Genomic DNA, 19,745 nt, shown 5'->3' with positions numbered 1-19,745 from the left:
GATCATGGTTGTTTACAGTGCGCAGATACAGGCCAAAGTGATCAGAATGCAGAGGCACGTAGGGCTGCATTCAGGAGACAGCGCACAGGCTTCCAGTTGGTCTCTCCAGCAGAGCTGTGCACACAGCTTGTATCTCTCGCAGCAGTAACACACAGGGTAACTGCCCACTGGCCAAGGCCGCCTGCGCCTTGGTGTGCAGCGTTTCTGTGCAGTTGGTCATATTGCCACAGCTCGTTGCCTGCATGGCCGAATGTGGTCTCCAGGCCCGCCAGAGGTCACGCTGATGGCCAGAGGCCCCCACCATAAATCACATTGTCAGCAGAGATGACATGGCCTGGCCCAAGGTCCCCAAAGATACTTAGGCAGGACACTCCAGGGCCTTACAGGTCACCTCCCAGAAGCTGGCTAAGTACTGCTTTTGGGGCAGCTTTAATCCGTTAGTACCCTCCTGCCATATGGGCGAGACCTGCTGCTCTTCTTTGAATGGAAGCGAGGTGTCTCGGTCACGGCAGCACAGGGTGAAGCCCAGGCCCTCCTGCCCCATCAGGGTTCAGCCCCTCTGCTGGGCTCCTGGCCATGCTGCTGTCTGCTCCGCAGTGGGCAGCACCTTCCACACAGGACATCCCCGCAAGACTAAATAAGAAAGCAGTTTCTTCCTCTAAGCCATGGCATGTCAGTTATACAGAAATACCACTTTGGGAAACAGTCTTCAGGAAAGCCTTGGGGAGCTCATATAGTGTCAAGAGATCACCCCCAAGCCTGCCCTTCTGGTTCTCCTTCAGTTTGAAGAGGCTATAAATTCAACATTGGCTCAGAGGCTTCCGAGCAGACTCAGTCTTAGGGACTTTCTAAATACGTACAGATTCTCTGATAACGTGTAGGCTTTTGTATCGAATGCTGTTGCATTCAGAGAGGTGACAGAACTTATTGAAGTGTGAGAGGGGGAGGGTTCAGCCCCGTGGGGGGCCAGTGGTTAATCAGGCGGCTGGAGGCACTAGATCGGGGGTCATCTGCATGTCCCATCCTCATTCCAGACTCTTGCCCAACCGTGGAGAAGATTCAAGCCTGCTCCTTGCAAAGGAGAGGTGGTGGAGGAGGAAACCCTCTACTTGCCCAGAGGAAGGCTTCCAGCCACTGTCTGTATTCTGTGCTCTGCCTAAACGCATGCGCTTACTGACGGCACTGTCAGAGGCAGCTCTGTTCTTGTCTGTATTTGTCATGATCGGGAGGCACGGCAGCTGCCGTGCCATGGTGCGGCCTGAGTGTTCCGGGTTAATTGAGGGGGAAAATAAGGCCACGAGGGCCAGAACTTTGGCTTTCACACAGATCCACATTGATCCTGAAGCAAGGATATGCCACCAAATGAAATACATAACGTCTTGGCTCCCATAAAGAAGGCATGATTTATTTTTCTTTTTAAAGGCAGACCTTCCCGCTTGACTGGCAGAGTGGGCGGGAATGCCTCTGCCATGTCCTACTCCAGGAACGAGGCTCCGTTTTGGAAAGCGCTTTCTTTCCAGCTCTTGCCAACACCAGAAACACAGCAGATGACAATGATGAAAAGTGCCAAGTGCTGAGGACAGTGCTGGCTTTCATGTGCATCACACATCATATCAAGCCACAGTTGCTATTGATGGGACAGAAATTTTATGGACTCAAATTAGCCTAGAAAGTTCCTGTGGTTTGGTTGATGGAGATGAAGGAGGACCGGGCTGGTGGGGAGTGGGGGGCTTGGTTTGCTTATTTGTTTTGTTTGTCTTTTGTTTTACTTAAAAGTCTCGTTACTGAAACCAGGCATCTCAGTAAAAGAACTACGAGTCATAAATCCATTTGAGTGCCTATGAGGAGAGAGAAAATAATCTAATTCAGAGCAGAGAGAGGATTCTTGAACTTCCAAGAAAGTGTTTGTGAACCTCGTTCTTTTTGGTGCAGCTCTATCGTAGCGACAGCGACAGTTCAACACTGCCCCGGAAGCACCCCTTTGTCCGAAACACTTCGGAAAGACAGACCCTTCACTTTAAGCAGGTATGTGCCGCATAAGCTCATGTGGGATCCATACTTGCCCCGGGAGTTCTTTTTAGAACCCTTAAAAAGGTAACCGTTTAGATAACTGCCTCACCTGCGTTCTTTAATTACGGGAGACCCTTCTAGGAGGCCCGGGCTTGGCCGGCCGCGCGGGGCCTGCGTGCCCGGCTAGCGCGCGCGCTCACGGCCGTGGTCCCCTGCAGCCCTGCGGCTCGTCCGTGGCCGAGCTCATGGCCCGCACCTCCCTGGACCTGGAGCTGGACCTCCAGGCGTCGAGAACCCGGCAGAGGCAGCTGAACGAGGAGATCTGCGCGCTCCGGGAGCTGAGGCAGCGCTTGGAGGACGCCCAGCTCCGAGGCCAGACCGACCTCCCGCACTGGGTGCTGCGCGACGAGCGGTTCCGGAGTCTGCTGAGGGAAGCCGAGAGGCAGGTAAGAGACCTGGGGCCCGGCCACGCGACTGCCCTTGTCTCCAGCACTACTGGCTCTCAAGCAAGTGTTTCCGATGAGAAAACTGATTTAAGCCATCCAAGCACTCGGCTCAAGGAGCTGGCTTTCTCCCGCAACACGTCTGGTGCCCTGCCAGCGCACCGACTCCCAGCTTTGTGGTGCGCTGTTCTGTGTCCCGTGTCTGCGAGGCGTGACCCCAGTGACCCCGAGCAGGTCCTGTGTAGATTCCCTGCTGGGCGGGGGAGGGGGTGCCCTCTGGGTCCCCAGAGTTGGGAGTGGTTTCACTCGTTCTTCCTTAAAACCGGTAGTAAAACATCTTGCTCATCCAATGTCGCTGTTGCAGACAAGACAGACCAAACTTGACTTCCATCAAGAACAGGCAGCTGAGAAGATGCTGAAGAAGGCCTCCAAAGGGGTCTGCCAGCTGCGTGGGCAGAACCACAAAGAGCCCGTCCAAGTGCAGACGTTCAGGTAGGAAGAGACGTACGCGTCACTCTCCTGCCATTTACTGTCACACTTGTCATTGGAAAAACTTACGTAAAACAGGAATCCCCACTGCTACGAGCATTTTCGTGGTTTTTTTTATCATTTTTCCTAAACACTTTTTTTTCATGCTACTTGTAATATTAATGTGGGTTCAGTTGCACATTTAACTTTGTTTAAATTAAATAGCCTGTGATGCCACACAACCCGGCATCTTTGTAGGCTGTCGTGGTGCACCTGATAGGTATAATTTATGTGAATGCTCTATTTGATAACTCGCTTCTTTCCAAGTGTTTCCTATTGTAAACAACACATGGATGTACATATGTGTACATCCATGTAGCACCTTGGCCTTTTTCGTTACCTTCTGCCTGCAGCATAGTGTACGCTCCAGAGTGACCACTGTTTTGAATATGAATAGCATAGATGTGTTTTCGCTATTCACATAGCATGAAATTAACCATTTAAAGGGAACAATTCCAGCTGTGACCAGCTTGGCTCAGTGGGTTGGATGTCGTCCCACAAAGCGAAAGGTTGCTGGTTTGATTCCTGGTTTTGGCACATGCCTGGGTTCTGGGTTTGCTCCCTGGTCGGCGCATGTGCAGTGTTTCTCTCGCACAGCGATGTTTCTCTCCCTGGCTTTCTGCCTCCCTTCCCCTCTCTCTAAAAACAAATAAATAAAATATAAAAAAAGAAAGTGAAGAACTCCACACCATTTAGTACATTCACAATGCCGTTCCACCGTCACCTCTGTCTAGTTCCAGAACATTTCCGTCACCCCAAAAGGAAGCCCTGTACCCATGAGCAGTCATTGCCCACCCCTTCTCCCGCAGCCCCTGACAGCCGGCAATCTGCTTTCCGTCTCTCTGGCTTGGCCTGTTCTGGACAGTTCATATAAGTGGAGTCATACAGTGTGTAGTGCTCTGTGCTTGGTTTCTTATGATAGTGGTTTTGAGGTCCATGTACATTGTAGCGTGTGTCACAGCTTCATTCCTTTCTGTGGCTGAACAGTGTGTGCCTGCCTTTTACTCTTAATCTTTTATACCCTGAAGTCTTACATACCCATCATAAAAGAACATATAGTACTTAACTGTCTTCCTTCAATCGTGATTTAGAATGCCTTCATTTGTGTAGCTTTTATTGCTTGATTTACTAATAAAGCCAATATTTACTGCGTGCCTGCTGTATAGTGGGCACTGTTCTAGGCACTAGAGACAAACTCTTGCCCTCATGGGGCTTCGTAACTTCCATTAAAATGTAGAGACTACATTTGAACAGCTGTGTTGTTGGGATTTAAATTCAGTTTGTTCTACGAGTAAGAAAAACTTGCACTGATATTGAGAGCCTCCTTGTAGCTTGCAATGCATTTATATCAGCTTCTAACCTGCAATTCTTTCCAATCGCAGGGAGAAGATAGCATTTTTTACAAGACCAAGGATTAACGTACCTCCTCTGCCCGCTGATGATGTTTGATGTCGTGCTTCGTACACATGAAGTATTTATCTTCCTGTTTTGTTTTCATGAAGTTCTTAGGCTAGCTAAATTTGTCTTTAAACTATTTGTGCAAAGCTATTAATATACACATTTTGTAAAAAAACACATATCTATACATATATATTTTATAATAGTGACGGCAACAGGGCTTGGTTTTTCCTTGTTGTGAAACTGACATCTCTGAGGACAAGTTATTTTATAAAAGATCAACTATCATGTTAAGAGTGTACAGTTTTTACACTGTTTTATTTGACTTAAAGGCTGGAAGACAGAAACGAAGTGAGTTCAGGCAAATTCACTGTATTGTAATTTATTTATAGTACTTTTTTTTTCCTTGAAGGAAAATACTGACTTTAAGATGTATTTTAAGACTGAACTTTTGTTCTTCAGTATTTGTCATGCAGTAGAATGGAACTTTGGGGCCGGTTTTGTTTCTGACACAGAAATGCAAACACTTTGTGCTAAAATAGCCACTTGTACCAGTTTCTCATATGTGCCTTTGTCATGTACATTGTCCACTGTCACACTCATTGTGTTCTGTTAAGATCCCACCTGGGGGCTCAGGCGTAGTTCGCAGAGCTCGGTCTACGGGGACTGCGCGCTGAGGGCCCCTCATTTCTGTGTTGTGTCAGCACTCACAGCTCTGTGCTCACCCCGAGTCTCCCCACGGAGCCCCCGGTGCCCTGGCAAGGGCCTGCCTGTCCATGGCGGCTGTCCACACTGCCCTGCCCTGGACCCAGGCCACCGCTCTTCCAGTGCGCCCCATTCAACCGTGGCCAGCCAGGAAGGCGGTGCCAGGGCCCCCGTTCTACTGCTCTGTCATGAAGGAAAGTGAAAGGGACCTAGGAACACCCCCTCGCACCAGTCAGCGAACCCGCTGGTGCAGACAGCACTTCTGCTGTAGACCCTGACCTCTGAAGGCGCTTTTCCGTGGAAGGAAGCGCGTGTGGGTAGCTGCGGTTACCCAGCGAGTCACTTACAGGAGAGTGTTGGATTCCTTAGATTGAAATCACAGTTCTTCCCCCCAGTACGGGAATGTACCCAGTAGTTCTTAAGAAATCTTAGAAGTAGTTCATGAGAAAAAATTATTTTATGTAATGAAAAATACCATTATTCTTTTAAAATGCCAAATGATATAAACATTTTGCCTCACGCATATTTATTACATACGGAATGCACCCTCCTTTTTGAGGCCTCAGAGAAGGAAACGAGGTGGTCACCCAAAGTAGAAAGCAGCTCCCTCGTCCGAGATTTCTCTGCCCCTCCCTTGGAAATGCCCCCTTTTAATCAGTGTCTCTCTTCTCATTAGTCTGTAATTGTCCCCCTTGTATAATCCACTTTCCTTTTTGCATTTATTAAAAGTGAATTTTGTAAAAGCATTTCATCGACACACGACCTATCACAGGCAACGGAATTTGCCAGTGGTGGTAAGACTGAAAACTATGCTTTTCACAGTTGTCATCTCTTGCTATATATTCCTGCCTTGAGTCTCGCTGGTTTTTGGTTTTGTTTTGTTTTGTTTTGTTTTTTTGGGCTCACTTCCCTGTGTACATATCCACACCAGAGATAGACACGCAAAGCCTCGCGGCCCCACTGCAGACAGCATCACTGAGCACGTGAGGGCGACAGCAGGCGTTCTCTGTCTCCAGCCGGGAAACTTGAACCAACGATGACCTGCCGCTGGACTTGGGGTGGGAGCGTGGAGGGCAAGTCACTGACGCCTCGGGTGCACAGCTTTGCTCGTGGCCAGTCCCCTGGCCCCGTGGCCTGGCCGCTTCTTTTCAGCAACTGCCACGTGAAGCTGGCTCTCAGTGGGCCTGGTGGTTGAGGCCACTTTTCTGCCAACTCCCGTGAAGTGGCAACGTGGGAAAAACCCACCATGCTCGTGCGTGAAGCTCTCAAGCAAGGGTTTCCAATAACCCTCACTGCCCAGCACATCCAGATTTACAGTCGGAGTGCCTCCCCACCCAGGGTTAAACACAAGCAAACCAGAAGCCAATGCAGGCCTGCTTTGCTATCTGTCTGAGCCACGCTTATGGTGGCCATCCCCGTGCCCCACTGTCCTGGCCTGAAAGGGCACAGAGCTGGTGACAGCTGGGGCGGTCAGGCAGGAGGACTCAAGCACCTGAGTGGCTTCTCAGTCATGACTTGATTTTGCAGCTTCCGACTAGTTAAGACTGCCACCCCCCCCAACACCCACGTGGCAGAAAGTGAAGCCCTATTGTCTTAAGTGCTAGTTTTATCTTCTGTTTAGATTTGCCTGTGCCATGCCTTGTGATAAAGAACACTCTGCCATGTTTGTCAGCAGCCCTAGTCCAGAGATGGGGAAAAGGGAATTTGATCTTCACTGCATCTGATCATTAAATTGTCACCACTGTAATCTGTAACCTTATGTTGTGGGAATCAGTTCTAATCAGTAGTCATCTCTGTTCTAATTGTGCCATTTGTATTGCTTGAGATATTTCTTCTATAAAATTAAACTAATCTGCCTTAAGAACAAAATGGGAGTGTGTGATTTTTTTTTAAAAAGTTCAATTACACAAATATATAAAAATATATCAATTTTCAACATAAAAATAGAGGTATGAAGATAGTAAAATGAACACGCATACAGCTGTCCCCCACTCCAGCGCGGATTAGTCGTGGCTGGTCTTGTTTTGTCTACACCTCTGTCCGCCTCGCCCGTCCTTACGTCTCAGCATTTACTGGCCCCTTAATGTCATAGACTGTCCTGGGCTCACCTTTCTAGTCATCTCATAGGTCATCCTTTTTCAAACTGAATGGAATCCAAATATGGTCTTTTTATTGGGCTTTTTAATCTTTCTGTGTAATTTTTTAAATCCTTCACTCATTTCTCCCATCCCATACCCCCTGCTTCTGGCAACCATCGATCTGGTTTTTTGGGTGACAGCTTTCTTGAGATAGAATTCACGTATCATACATTTCAGCCTTTGAAAGCATATAATTAAGCAGTTTTTAGTATAGTCAGAGCTGTGCAAATATCACTACAATCAATTTTAGAACTTTTTTACCCCCCCCCAAAAAAAACCCTGGACCCATTAACAGTCACCCCCAATTCCCCCGTCCCCCCAGCCCCTGGTGACTACTAATCTGCTTTCTGTCTCTGGATTTGCATGTTCTGGACATTTCATATCAATGGAATCATACAACATGTGGCTTTGTGTGTCTGGCTTCTTTCACTCAGCATCACATTTAACAGGTTCATCCATGTTGCAGCGTGTGTCAGAACTTCATTCATTTTTACTGCTGAATAACATTGCATTACGTGGATGGACCACATTTTGTTTATCCATCTGCCAGACGGATATTTTTAGCTATCATGAATAATGCTGCTGTGATAGTTCGTGTTCAAGTTTTGGTGTGGACAGATGTTTTCATTTCTCTTGGGTCTCTAACTAAAAGTGGAATTGCTGGGTCATAGATAACTCTGTTCAACTGTGAGGAACTGCCAGGCCATTTTCCAAAGCAGCTGCACCATTTTGCATTCCTATCAGCAGTCTATGAGGGTTCCAATGTCCCCACATTTTGGCCAACACTCGTAACATCATTTTGATCATAGCCATCCTAGTAGGTGTGAAATGCTGTCCATGGTCATTGTGCCTATTTTTAATCTACAGGATCCATCCGCCTACCCCCCCGCACCCCTGCCACACACACACCCCTGTCATTTGTTGAAGAAACAAGGGTGCATGTCCTCTTAGTCCCTCACATTCTGGGTTTTCCTGATTATATTCCTGTTCCTCTGATTTTTATTTCCTATAAATAAATACTGAAAGAAAAGCTGTTGAATCTAGAAGCTTGATCAGTTTTCCAGTTCATATTTTCCCTTTCTTTTGGAGGAAATGGGTGGCAAGACATTCATATGTTCATCCATCTTGCAGCTTATAATGTCCCTTTTTGTAACATTTGCAATGTCAATAAATACCTTGATCCATTAATTCACCAAGTGTTGCAAAAGGATGGTAGTTCCTAATTCTATCATTTTTTAAAAACCTTACTTACTTTGAAATACATTTGTAAAGAGAAACTTCGCCATCTATTTGGTTATCCAGTGATAGGTTGTACGGGAGGAGCAAGACAAATGCTTGACTCTTGTGTTCATTGACCAGATTCAAAAACAATGGATTGTTCCGCTAGGATTATACAGTGGTGACCAATTTTTTGTTTGGGGGATTCTATTTTAGTATCATTAACACATGGATTTGAATATGTTTGGTGTGCTTCAGTCCATTGGAGTTGTTATTCTTAATGGTGCTCAAATTCCCCATCTTTGGCTAGGGAACCTCTCCTGGTTGTCTCCTGGGCCCTTTGGTTATGTACCCAGGAGCCTCAGGTGGCTTTTCTTGCTCCCCTGCATGACCAGATGGTTCTGACCTGGAAATGACCACCTCCAACAACACTTGGTTTTCTGGTGGTGGTGGTGGGCTGCTGCTCACTGCTGCTGGGTTGCTCATCGTTTTTAGGCCTTTTCAGCAGATAGACAATATTTTCTATTTTCGAGGTAGGATTTTAAAAAAGGGATGATAGAATCTCCCATAATTAATTCCCACAGTACCAATATGACCACTGATACAGTTACTGAAAGCTGACATTTTCCTCGCAGTTATTTTAGACCCTTAAGGCATATCTCACTAAGAATATGCTGTCAAACTCCTGTGTCTTAAAGTAATTTGGAATATTTCTTTTCCGTGCAGTTCAGCGATCAGTCAGACACATAGGTATTTCACTTTATCTTAGATTTAAAATTTTATAATTATGTAAAATATTGACATGGTTGCAAAGACAAACCTATAAAATAAGATATAGCAAAGGGGCCTCATGTTGATTCTTGCCCTGCTACCCTAATTCCTCCCTCTCCTTACAAGTAGCCATTTAAGAGATACTGTTTTTCCTTGTATTATTTTTTTAATGTAAGCAGATATGTAAGGATATATACACATATACATGCATGTACACAAAAATGGACACATACACAGGTGAATATATATGCATGAATATGTACACATCTATGTTTGTTTTTGCTCCCTTACAATAAATGGTAGCGCACCAAATATACTTTTCTCCGCCTGGCTTTTGTCACTTAAGGATATATCTCAAGAGCCCATCAACATCTGTATTGTTTGCTGTAATAATTGGCCACAAACTTGGCGACTTTGAACAACAGAAATTTATTCTCAACAGTCCTAGAGACCAGACGTCTGAAATCAAGGCATCGGCAGGGCGGGGCCCCCCCAAAGGCCCTAGGCGAGGTTCCTTCGGGCCTCTTCCAGCCACTGGGGCTTCCCCCGTGCCACCACGCCTTGTCTATAAGCCAAAGGTCCCTGGCCTGCAGAGCTATCACTCCGCCTTTGTCCCCGTCTTCCCACCACCCTCTCCTTTGTGTCTCCCTCTTCCTCTTCTGTCTGTTAGGAGAACACGAGTCATTTCCAGATTTTCAGTGACTTCTGCAAAGACTTTTCCAAATAAGGTCGCATCCACACATTCCAGATGGACATACTTTCGGAGGGTCATCATTCGGCCTGCTACCATCTGCCCTCTGGCTCCCCCAAATGCACGTCCATCCCACACGCAAATTCCGTTGGCCTGCCCCCACATCCTCACAGCAGTACCTACGGTCTCCATTCCTCTGCATTAGTGGAGGTTGCAGAACTTATTCCACCCGCTCCACCATCTCCTGGCGTGCGTTTCTGGTTTTCTGCTATTCAAACGAATTCAGCAGTGCAAAGCCTGTGCAGACATCTCTTCATACTTTTGCCAGGGCTCATGGGGGATAGATCCCATGTTGTGGGGTCCCTTGGTCAAAGCAAAGGGGAAACACGTGTGGCGTTCAGCCAGTTATCAGCACCTTTCCCTCGTGCGGGTGGGGGGCACTCTGCATTCTCAGCAGCAGTGCGTGCGACAGTTTCCCCGGCACTGCTTTAATGACAGGTGTTTACTGGGGCGTTTTAATATCTGTTAAGGCTGACCCTCCTTCACTTCTTCTTTTTCAGGGTTTTCTTGGTGATTCTTGCTTATTCGTTCCTTGAGAGGGATTTCATGATCAACGTGTCTAGCTCCAGGGGGTGGGGGGGGATGACGACATTGTTACTGGAATTGCATTGCATGTACAGATTAGGGAAAACTAATGTCCGGTGAGGGTGAATCCTTTTAACCGAGAATGTATTTCCATTTGTTCAAGATGCATTTTGTGTATGTCAGGAAACAGTTTTACTCATATATTTTGGGTATTTCTTGACAGATTTTTGCCTATTTTATTTTGTTTTTATCAACATAATGTCTTTTTAACATGAACGGATATTGGTTTTTTTCAAATTCCTTTTCTCTATCTCTATAAGATGCTCATATGATCTTCCTCCTTAACGCTAAAAACACGATTGATTATATGAATGGATTTTCTAATGGAGAACCACCCTGGCTTTTGTAAAATAAACTCCCTTGGTCATGATATGCAGATATGAATGTGCTTTGGAGTTGGTTTGCTGGTGATTTATTTGTGATTTTTGCGTCGATACTCTGTAATTTCTTTCACTGCACTATCAGCCAGGGTGAGCATCAGCGTTATGCTCCATAAAACCAACATGCCCGTCTTTCTTCTTTTTCTTGGCTCCGAGAGAAGTTTGGGAGAGTTCTGCTGTGAAAACATCTGGGTGTGCTCTGTGCTTTTCTCACAGGGGGCTCCTTAAGCCATTTTCTCTATTTCCTCTATGGAAATTGAGCTTTGTAGACCTGTCTCTTGAGGCCAATTTTGGCAAGTTCTATTTTTCTTAAAAATGATTTATTTCATCTGTGTTTCCCAATTTATGTGTAGAGAGCTGTATGGAGGAATGCTTTGTAATTTCCTTCATTTTGATGGGTCTTTTCCCCTTGTCATTTCCAACCTTTTGTACTTGTGTTTCCTCTCTTGTTTTTCCTTGATTAGGTTGGTTATTGGGTTATTTAAAATCTTTGTCTTTTTAAAAGTGAACCAGCTTTTCGTTTTGTTGGTTCTCCTATTGTTTGTTTTATAACTCATGAAATACTATTTTATTTTATTTATTTATTTTTAAAGTACATATTATTGACTATGCTGTTACAGTAGTTCCAGTTTTTTCCCCTTTGCTCCCCTCTGCCCAGTACCCCCCTTCCCTTCAGCAATCCCACCCTCCTAAGTTCATGTCCGTGGGTCATGCATATCAGTTCTTCAGCTTCATCCTTTCCTATGTTATTCTTAACTTCCCCCTGTCTATTTTGTACCAACCGATTATGCTTCTTAGTCCCTGCACCATTTCCCCATTTCTCCCCCTCTCCCTCCCAGCTGATAACTCTCCAAATGATTCCCATACCTATGATCCTGTTCCTATTCTGGTTGTTTGCTTAGTTGGATTTTGTTTTAATTTTTTAGATTCAGCTGTTGATAGTTGTGAGTTTGTTGTTATTTTAGTGTTCATAGTTTTAATCTTTTTCTTAAGTAAGTCCCTTTGACATTTCCTACAATAATGGCTTAGTGATGATGAACTCCTTTAGCTTCACCTTGTCTGAGAAGCACTTCATCTGCCCTTCCATTTCAAATGATAGCCTTGCTGGATAGAGTAGTCCTGGTTGCAGGTTGCTTTTCATCACATTGAATACTGCTTGCCAATCCCTTCCTGCCTGCAAAGTGTCCTCTGAGAAATCAGCTGATAGTCCTATAGGCACCTCCCTGTAGGCAACTGTCCGCCTCTCTCTTGCTGCCCCCAAGACTCTGTCTTTATCTTTCATCTTTGGCATCTCAATCATGATGTGTCCTGGTGTGGTCCCCTCTGGGTCCAGCTCGCCCGGGACCCTCTGTGCTTCCTGGACCTGTATGTCCATCTCCTTCGCAAAATTTGGGAAGTTTTCCTCATTTTTTTCAATTCTTGCTTCCTCATTCTGCACTGGTTGACTCTTTTTTTTCTTCCTTATGTTCCAAATCATTGATTTGAACCCTGGTTTCCTTCCCTTCACCATTGGTTTTGTGTGGATTTTCCTTTGTTTCACTTAGTGTAGCCTTCACTTCTTCTTATGCGTCTGCCGTACTCAAGCATATCTGTCAAGCCTGTGAGCATCCTTATCACCAGTGTTTGGAATTCTGCATCTGTTAGGTGTCTATCTCCTCATCCGTTAGGTCGGCTATCTCCTTGTCGCTTAGTTCCCCCACTGGAACCTTGATCTGTTCCCCCTTTTGGGCCATACTTCTCTGTCTCCTCATTCTGACAGGCTCCTGTGTTTGTTTGCCTCCATGTCCCAGGTAGAGCTGTCTCTTCTGTTACATTGTAAGGGGCAGAGCCTTAGGGATTCGTCAGTACTGGGCGACCTGTGTCACCACGTTGTGGTGCTGTGTGTTAGGGAGGGGTCCAAGAGGGAACAGTGCTGCTTGCCCAACACTTGCCCCTTTTCCAAGGATGTCTCCCACTTCAGCACTGGACTGGCACCCCTCTAGATGCTGCCCTGGCCATGGTTCCCAGAGTGGGTGGGTCTGCGGATGTTCTAGGATCACGGGGGCCCCTTAAACAAGTTTACTCTGCTGAGAGACTGGCAGTTTCTGCCTCCACCCCAACCCTCACTGGTTTGCACAGTCAGAAGCAATGAGGCTTGACTTTCCCTGGCGCTGGGACTGTGAGCTATGAGGTCTGGTGAGGAGCTGGGAATGCTCCCCAGGTGTCCCTCCTGACTTTTTAAAACGTGTGACTGCGCTTTCTGCTGGCTTGCTGCTGCCACCACTGCTGCCGCCACCACACCACGTCCTCTCTGCCCTGTCTCCGCCCCTCCTACCTGTCTGGATGAGTATTTCTTCTTTATATCCTTGTTTGCTGGACTTCCATGCAGTTTGACTTTCTGGAACTTCTGGTTGTTTCTAGCCTTGAGGCAGTTGTGTTCCTTCTTAGTTGTGGAGGGAGACGCAGCCTGTCTATCTACACCTCCATCTTGGCCGGAATTCCCTATTTTATTTTTATTAATTCTCTTTTTTGTGTGTGTTACCTAGTTGTCTTTGTAGTTGTTTGACTTGGGTGTGTTTATTTTTATCTTAAACCAGTTTAGTGCTATTAACCAGTGGTCCGCAACACTTTTGGCACCAGGGACTGGTTTCATGGAAGACAAATTTTCCATGGACTGGAGCCAGGGGTAGGAGGTAATTCGAGCAGTGTCTATGTACAAGGAGCAGGGAGTTTGGGGACCCCTGCTATAAACTCTTCTCGGTCAACTAATATGTTGAGTTTTCATTATCATTATTCCTAAGAAATTCTATAATCTCACTTAGTATTTCCCCTTTGATCCAAGAGGTGTTTATTAACATGCCTTTAAAATTTTTTTCCAGATGTAAAGATCTTTTAAATGTTTAATTAATTTCTATTTTAATTGCAAAATAGTCAGAATATCCTATTTGCATTATTTTTCTTTGTGGTCTATGATATAGTCAGTTTTTTTTTAATGTGCCATGAAAAGCAGGCACATTGTGCTTGAGTAGGGTTCAGAAATTGATTCATTGATACACACATGTATACATGATATGTATATATACACACATACATGTGAGAGGGGCCCAAGGGAATCAGAATTGTCCTCTGGAGGGCAGGCCCCTTGCAGTACAGGCTTCCCCTGCTAGGCGAGTGTTGTAGGAACCCATCTGTCTCAGTGCACCAGATGACGTTGTTGTGAGAGGCTGCGTTCGGCTTCAGTGAATTTGTTTTGAAGACTTTCAATGCGTTTGCCCATTTTCTGATGGGTGATTTAGGAGTGCACCTGTCCCACACAGCACTGAGTGTTCAGTGGTTTTTGACAAAAACTGGTGTAACCCCCATTCCCCACCCTTCTTATTCACCCAATCTTGCCCCAAGCCACTTTTATTTGTTTCCGCAAATGAAAAAAGTCTTCAAAGGGAAACGTTTTGCCAATGTGGAAGAGGTGAAGCAAAAAATAGCAGAAACACTAAAAGGCATCAAAATTGAAGAGTCTGAAAACTGTTTTGACCTGTGGAAAAAAAGTCTCAAAAGAAGTATCGCATCACATGGAGAGGACTTTGAAGGCAACTGAAGCTTAAACATGTAAGAGTAAATACATAATTTTTATAAATTATGAGTGTTTTTGTGGTCCCCCTTTGTATTAGTTTCCTGGGATTGTCATAATAAATTATCACAAACAAGGTGGCTTAAAACAACAGAAATTTCCTTCTTTCTCAGTTCTGGAGGTCAGAAGTCTGAAATCAAGGCATTGGAAGGACCCCAAAGGCTCTAGGAGAATCCTTCCTGGACTCTTGCATCTTCTTGGGGATCCAAGCTGTGACTCCGTCTTCACACAGTCTTCTCTGTGTCACTCTGTCTCTAAAGCCCCCTCCCCTTTCTCTTAAGAAGACACCAGTCCTTGGACTTATGGCTCCTACACATTTCATCTTGAAGATCCTTAGATAAGGTCATATTCTGAGCTTGTGGTGGACATGAATTTGAGGGGACACTCTTCACCCCACTGCACATATGTCCATACACTCAGCTCTACTTTATTGATTACTGATCAAGTCTGGGTTTTCTGTATCTTTACTTGGGTCTTGTCTACTTGAACTGCCTTGGGCACATCGATGATGTGTGTCAGCGTTTGTCATCACACCTCCTTCTCCGACTGTGACCCTCCTGCCTCCCTCTTGTAAGGACCCTTGTGATGACATCACCCAGGGTCGCCTCCCCATCTCAGGAGCTACAACTTGATAACAGCTGCACAGTCCCTTTTGCCCTATGAGGTGACATAGGTACAGGTCCTGGGAATTCAGGTGTGAACCTCATTATTCAGCTCTCCACAGAAGCATTCATCTTTGGAGGACCTGCTCCTTTATTCCAATATGTGTGTGCTCTTACCATGGGTCTGAATTTTTGCTTTGAAACACATAATCGGATGCTCCCCTCTTACATTCTGGGGCATTGGAAGAATCTTGCCTGGGCCCTGCGACCAGAGGAATGCAGCCTTCTGGGATCCGCCCTTCTCACCAGCAGACACCCTAGCCAGATTGCTTTGCCAGATTGCTTTTCTTATCCTGCAATTACAGGCATAATCCCCTGGGTAATAAACACAAACTGTTTTACTGCAATGAAATGAATTTAAAAGAAATGCTTTACAGCACCACCCAATAAAACTATCTGTGATAACGAAACTATGGTGTATCTGCTCAAAAATATTGGTGGCTGCTAGCCACATGTGGCTATCGGGTACCTGACAGGTGGCTAATGTGGCTGAGGAACTCAATTTTACATTTGATTAATTTGAATGAATTTAAGTATAAACAGAAACTTTTGCTACCACATAGAAGGAAGCAGAGCAGTTTGACAAAACTCATCTTTCCAATCCAAAGCACCTAGCCAAGTATCAGCTTACTTTAAAGGCCAGGGTAAGAGAAGCTACCCCTTGTCCAGGTGCAATCACACAGCCTACGTCCATTGCCTGAGTCTGGGGGAGATGCTGTATCAGCTTCCAACTCCACGCACGCCCAGTGGCCTGAAGCCAGCCAATGTGGGAGAATTTACACCACGGAACTCTGCAGACGCTACAAAGCAGGGCTGCCCCCATCTCCGCCCTCTAAGAGCTGGGTTACTGAACCTGTAGCAGCACACGCAACATGAGGAGACAGGCCTCCTGCTCTGCCTTAGGACAAGCTGAGTCTCCTGGCACGCTAGGAGAAAACGGCACGGTCGATCACACAGTGCTTGCTGTCTGAGAGGAAAAAGCGTGAGGGGTTCCTTGGGGAAAGCAGGGCTCTCTTGACCCTTAGTGCAATCCAGGCTGTCTTCCCAGGCTTCCTAGAATGGAAAGCGACCATGACAACAACTCCACGGCAAAAACGCAGAGGGCTTTCAAAGCTGTCATTTGTCACCTCGCCCTAGGCCATCCCTTTGGATAGACGTCAGAGTAAGATGGTCATGTTCGCAGCTTTCAAATGGCCATTGTAGCCTCTGACCACAGCTCAGAATTGCTGGGAAAGACTAGATTGTATGTTCTAGTAGTCTACTTCATTCTCTTCTTCCTCAAATCTTTGATCACACTGGCCGCGTGCATAGCACCAAGCTAGGTGTGGGGTCGTTCACTCGTTCATTCATTTGGAGAATGTGCTCACATGCACAGGGGGTCAGGCCATACGGATCGAAGAAAGAGGGTGCTTACCTCCGGGTTTTAGCAGACCCACCATTTACAGAATAATTTACCAGATACACAGGCTGGAATTTGGAGGAAGGTGCCCTCCTTGGGTGCAAACTTTATGTGGGCACCAAAAGAAAAAAAAAATCAGTAATCAACATAATATTTATAAAAATCAAATTTGGTGGAAAAATTTACAATGAGCAAAATGCCACATTTTAAAATAAAAACAGGCTGCTGTTATTTGTTTGCCAATGCTGCGTTATTGGGCAAGGAAAAGTCACTTCTAACCAGCCAGGGGTTATACGTGCTGCAGGTTCCCGCAGAGTGGGTTTATGTGGTTGACAATGGTGTGTAAATATGGGGCTTTATATACAGTTGTGTGTGTGTGTGTGTGTGTGTGTGTGTTTGATTGGAGAATCTTTATTAGCTTCAGCCACTTGGCTGAAAATACAAGATGATATTTCAATAAGCATACTTAGGGGTGCACATTTGCCTCGAGTCTCCGGCTCTGCTGTGGCTCTGCAAAGCATTGCCTACCCGCGCCGTGGCACAGAACATTATTATGATGACTGCCACAGCTCCCCACTTCACAGACGGGAAAACGCAAGCTGGCAGAGGCTTGGCAGAATAGCCCGGACATGAATGCTGTAATCCGGTCATGTCCTGCTTCAAGACGGGTGTAGGATAAAAGGTGATCATTTTGGCTGAGAGCATCTGGAGACGATTTTGGTTCTGCTATAATATTGTATCTTGGAGACAGTGCTAATCAGTGGGCTTGCGAAGACAGGTAAGCCCAGCTGCCCGCTCTCCTGAGGAGCTTGGGGAGTCACGTGAGTGAACGATTTGGACATAAACTAGCAAGTGCTCTGGAGGGCCCCAGGGAGCTGGGATGGGGCCAGGGTGACAAGCCTTGGCACCTGGTGGAGGACCCTGCCTGACCACAGGGTACCTCTGTCAGGTCAGGGCTGTCTGCAAATCAGGCCACAGCATACCTGCCCCACATTCTCAGGCTGCTGTGTGAATCCAGTGACATTGGTAGCATTAATGTGAGGGGGCTTGAACACTGGTTTTTACTGTGTGATGTGTTTCCACACCTATGACAACTTTCCTTCTACCTCTGCTCCGCAGCCACTGGGTTCTTGGTCCCAGAATAACAACCCTTGGCAGTGTGTCCTGTGCATTGATTGGGAAGTACTGTATGAATACACAGGCAGTTATATTCCACATGCCGGGAGCCTCACCTTTAAGTAATTCTAAAGCAGGGGTCCCCCACCTCAGCACTACTGGTACCCTGTCCTGGAGCATTTTCTGTTGAGAAGCTGCCCTGGGCACTGTGGGGTGCTGAGCAGCTTTCCTGGCTGCCAGCCACAGGATGCCAGCAGCATCCCCATTCTGTAGTGGCAGCCAGAAATGTCCCCATGCATTGCCAAGTGTCCCAGCAGGAGACAATTCAGAGGAAAAAGATTCAAAGGGATAAAAAGCAGAAGTCAGAGAGAAAAAGAAGGTACCAGTGTGGAAAAATGAAATCTCAAATGTTATGGCGTAAGCATTTGGAGAACCTTTTCATGCAGGATGGTGACGGTGACCTTTCTGTGCACAGGACAGAATAAGAAGTGAACTTAGATGGAAGAGAACTGGAGTGTGGCCCCCAAACGACTGAACATTAGAACCATTTCCTGGCTGGCACATTCTTTCCTCCTGGTTTTTCCGGGCAGTAATTCTTACAGCTTCTTCCAGGCATGTAACTTCCCTGCGCTCCCATTCTCCAACTTGCCTCCCAGCAGGGAGCCCAATGCCAATCTTTGCTCCAACCGAGATCAAAGAAGGGACCACCTCCTGTCCCCAAGCCAGAGAACACATTGACCTATCAGGCTCACCCAAGGAAGAAGAACGACAGCAAAAACCAATTGAGCATACTAACGAAGCACAAAATAGAATCGACTTGATGTACAATCCAGGGAGGAGGTTTTGAAAGTGGAACAGAATGCAACAAACTGTGCCAACCATTTTTTTTTCCAGAAGAGGTTAGAATTGATCACCAAAATCCCCAATTTCGGGGGTAACAACATTTGTCAGCCACGCACAAGTGTCTGAACTGCTTGGCAAAGAGGACGACCAGATAATGCATTCTTTGACAAGAATTCAAGTGATAAAACTTGAAGGTAGTAAATCAGGTTACAGAGTAGATTTTGATTTCCATGAGAATCCTTACTTCGAAACTAAAGTTCTCGTCAGAGATATTTCATCTGAATGAGAGTGGTGATCCGTCTTCAAAGGCCACTGAAATCCAATGGGAATCCGGGAAGGTTTGACGAAATGTTAAAGCTGAATGCAGACTAAGGCCAGGCAGCTTTGAGGAAGCAGAAAGCTTCTTCACCTGCCATGCCGACCGCTGTTCTGACGCAGGTGCATATGACTTAGGCGAAGTCATGAGAGATGATATTCGGCCAAATCCATTACAGTACTATTACTTCGTGACATGGATGATGAGGAAGGGGAAGGAGAAGAGGATGGTGATGAAGAAGAAGGAGGGTTGGCAGATATTGATGAAGAAGGGGTTGAGGATGAAGGAGAAAAAGATGAAGATGGTGATGGTGGAGGAAGGAGAGGAAAATGAAGGAGAAGATGATTAATGGAACACTGATGGATTCCAATCTTCCTTGTCAATCTTCTCCAGTCCCTGGGAGCAAGCTGCAGTCTTTTTTTTTTTTTTTTCCTCTTGTGCTCAGTCTCCCTGTGTTTGGGGCCTTTTTTCTCTCCTTCACACCATGGTTCTTGCCTCATTTGGTGTGTGTGGGGGGATGTACCTTGAGCAGAATACAGTGGGAAACGAATCTCTGCCCCTTTCTGTTCCAAATTCATTTTTATCCCTTCCTGTCTCAACAAAAACCTTATGGAATCAACACACCTGCTCTGTGGGGAAAAACAAAACAAAACAAAACAAAACAAAACAAAACAAAACAAAACAAAACAAAAAACAAACCTTCTGCCCCCTTAGCTCTGCTGGAAGCTGCGGGGCGCCGGGTACCTGTGTAGTAGCACGGAGAGTTCTAGCATTGTCCCTCCTTTCTCTGGATGTTGGGCTCAGAGACCACACCACATCTCTATGTGAATTTGGACCGTTAGCATTCCCCAACATGGAATGTCTACTTTCTCTTG

General features: G+C 46.0%; 1 protein-coding gene and 1 pseudogene across 2 annotated transcripts in view; both read left to right on the top strand.

Annotated features, from left to right (window-relative positions):
* The window catches only part of WWC3 (WWC family member 3), a 109,671-nt gene extending 102,727 nt beyond the window's left edge, over positions 1 to 6,944 (top strand). For both annotated transcript variants that reach the window (XM_090264518.1, XM_090264517.1), the window contains 4 exons: positions 1,933 to 2,025; positions 2,229 to 2,456; positions 2,818 to 2,945; positions 4,364 to 6,944. In XM_090264518.1, the coding sequence (XP_090120644.1) occupies positions 1,933 to 2,025; positions 2,229 to 2,456; positions 2,818 to 2,945; positions 4,364 to 4,430 (516 nt within the window). In that variant the 3' untranslated portion in view covers positions 4,431 to 6,944. The remainder of the gene's footprint in view (positions 1 to 1,932; positions 2,026 to 2,228; positions 2,457 to 2,817; positions 2,946 to 4,363) is intronic.
* Positions 6,945 to 18,378: 11,434 nt separating this feature from the next.
* On the top strand, positions 18,379 to 19,219 carry LOC149991891 (protein SET-like; annotated as a pseudogene).
* The last annotated feature ends 526 nt before the right edge of the window (positions 19,220 to 19,745 follow it).

The sequence above is a fragment of the Furipterus horrens genome, unplaced genomic scaffold (assembly GCF_987537825.1).
Source record: "Furipterus horrens unplaced genomic scaffold, mFurHor1.1.pri manual_scaffold_17, whole genome shotgun sequence".
Taxonomy (NCBI): Eukaryota; Metazoa; Chordata; class Mammalia; order Chiroptera; family Furipteridae; genus Furipterus; species Furipterus horrens.
Note: the sequence above shows the minus strand (reverse complement) of the source record. Positions and strands in the feature narration are given on the sequence as shown.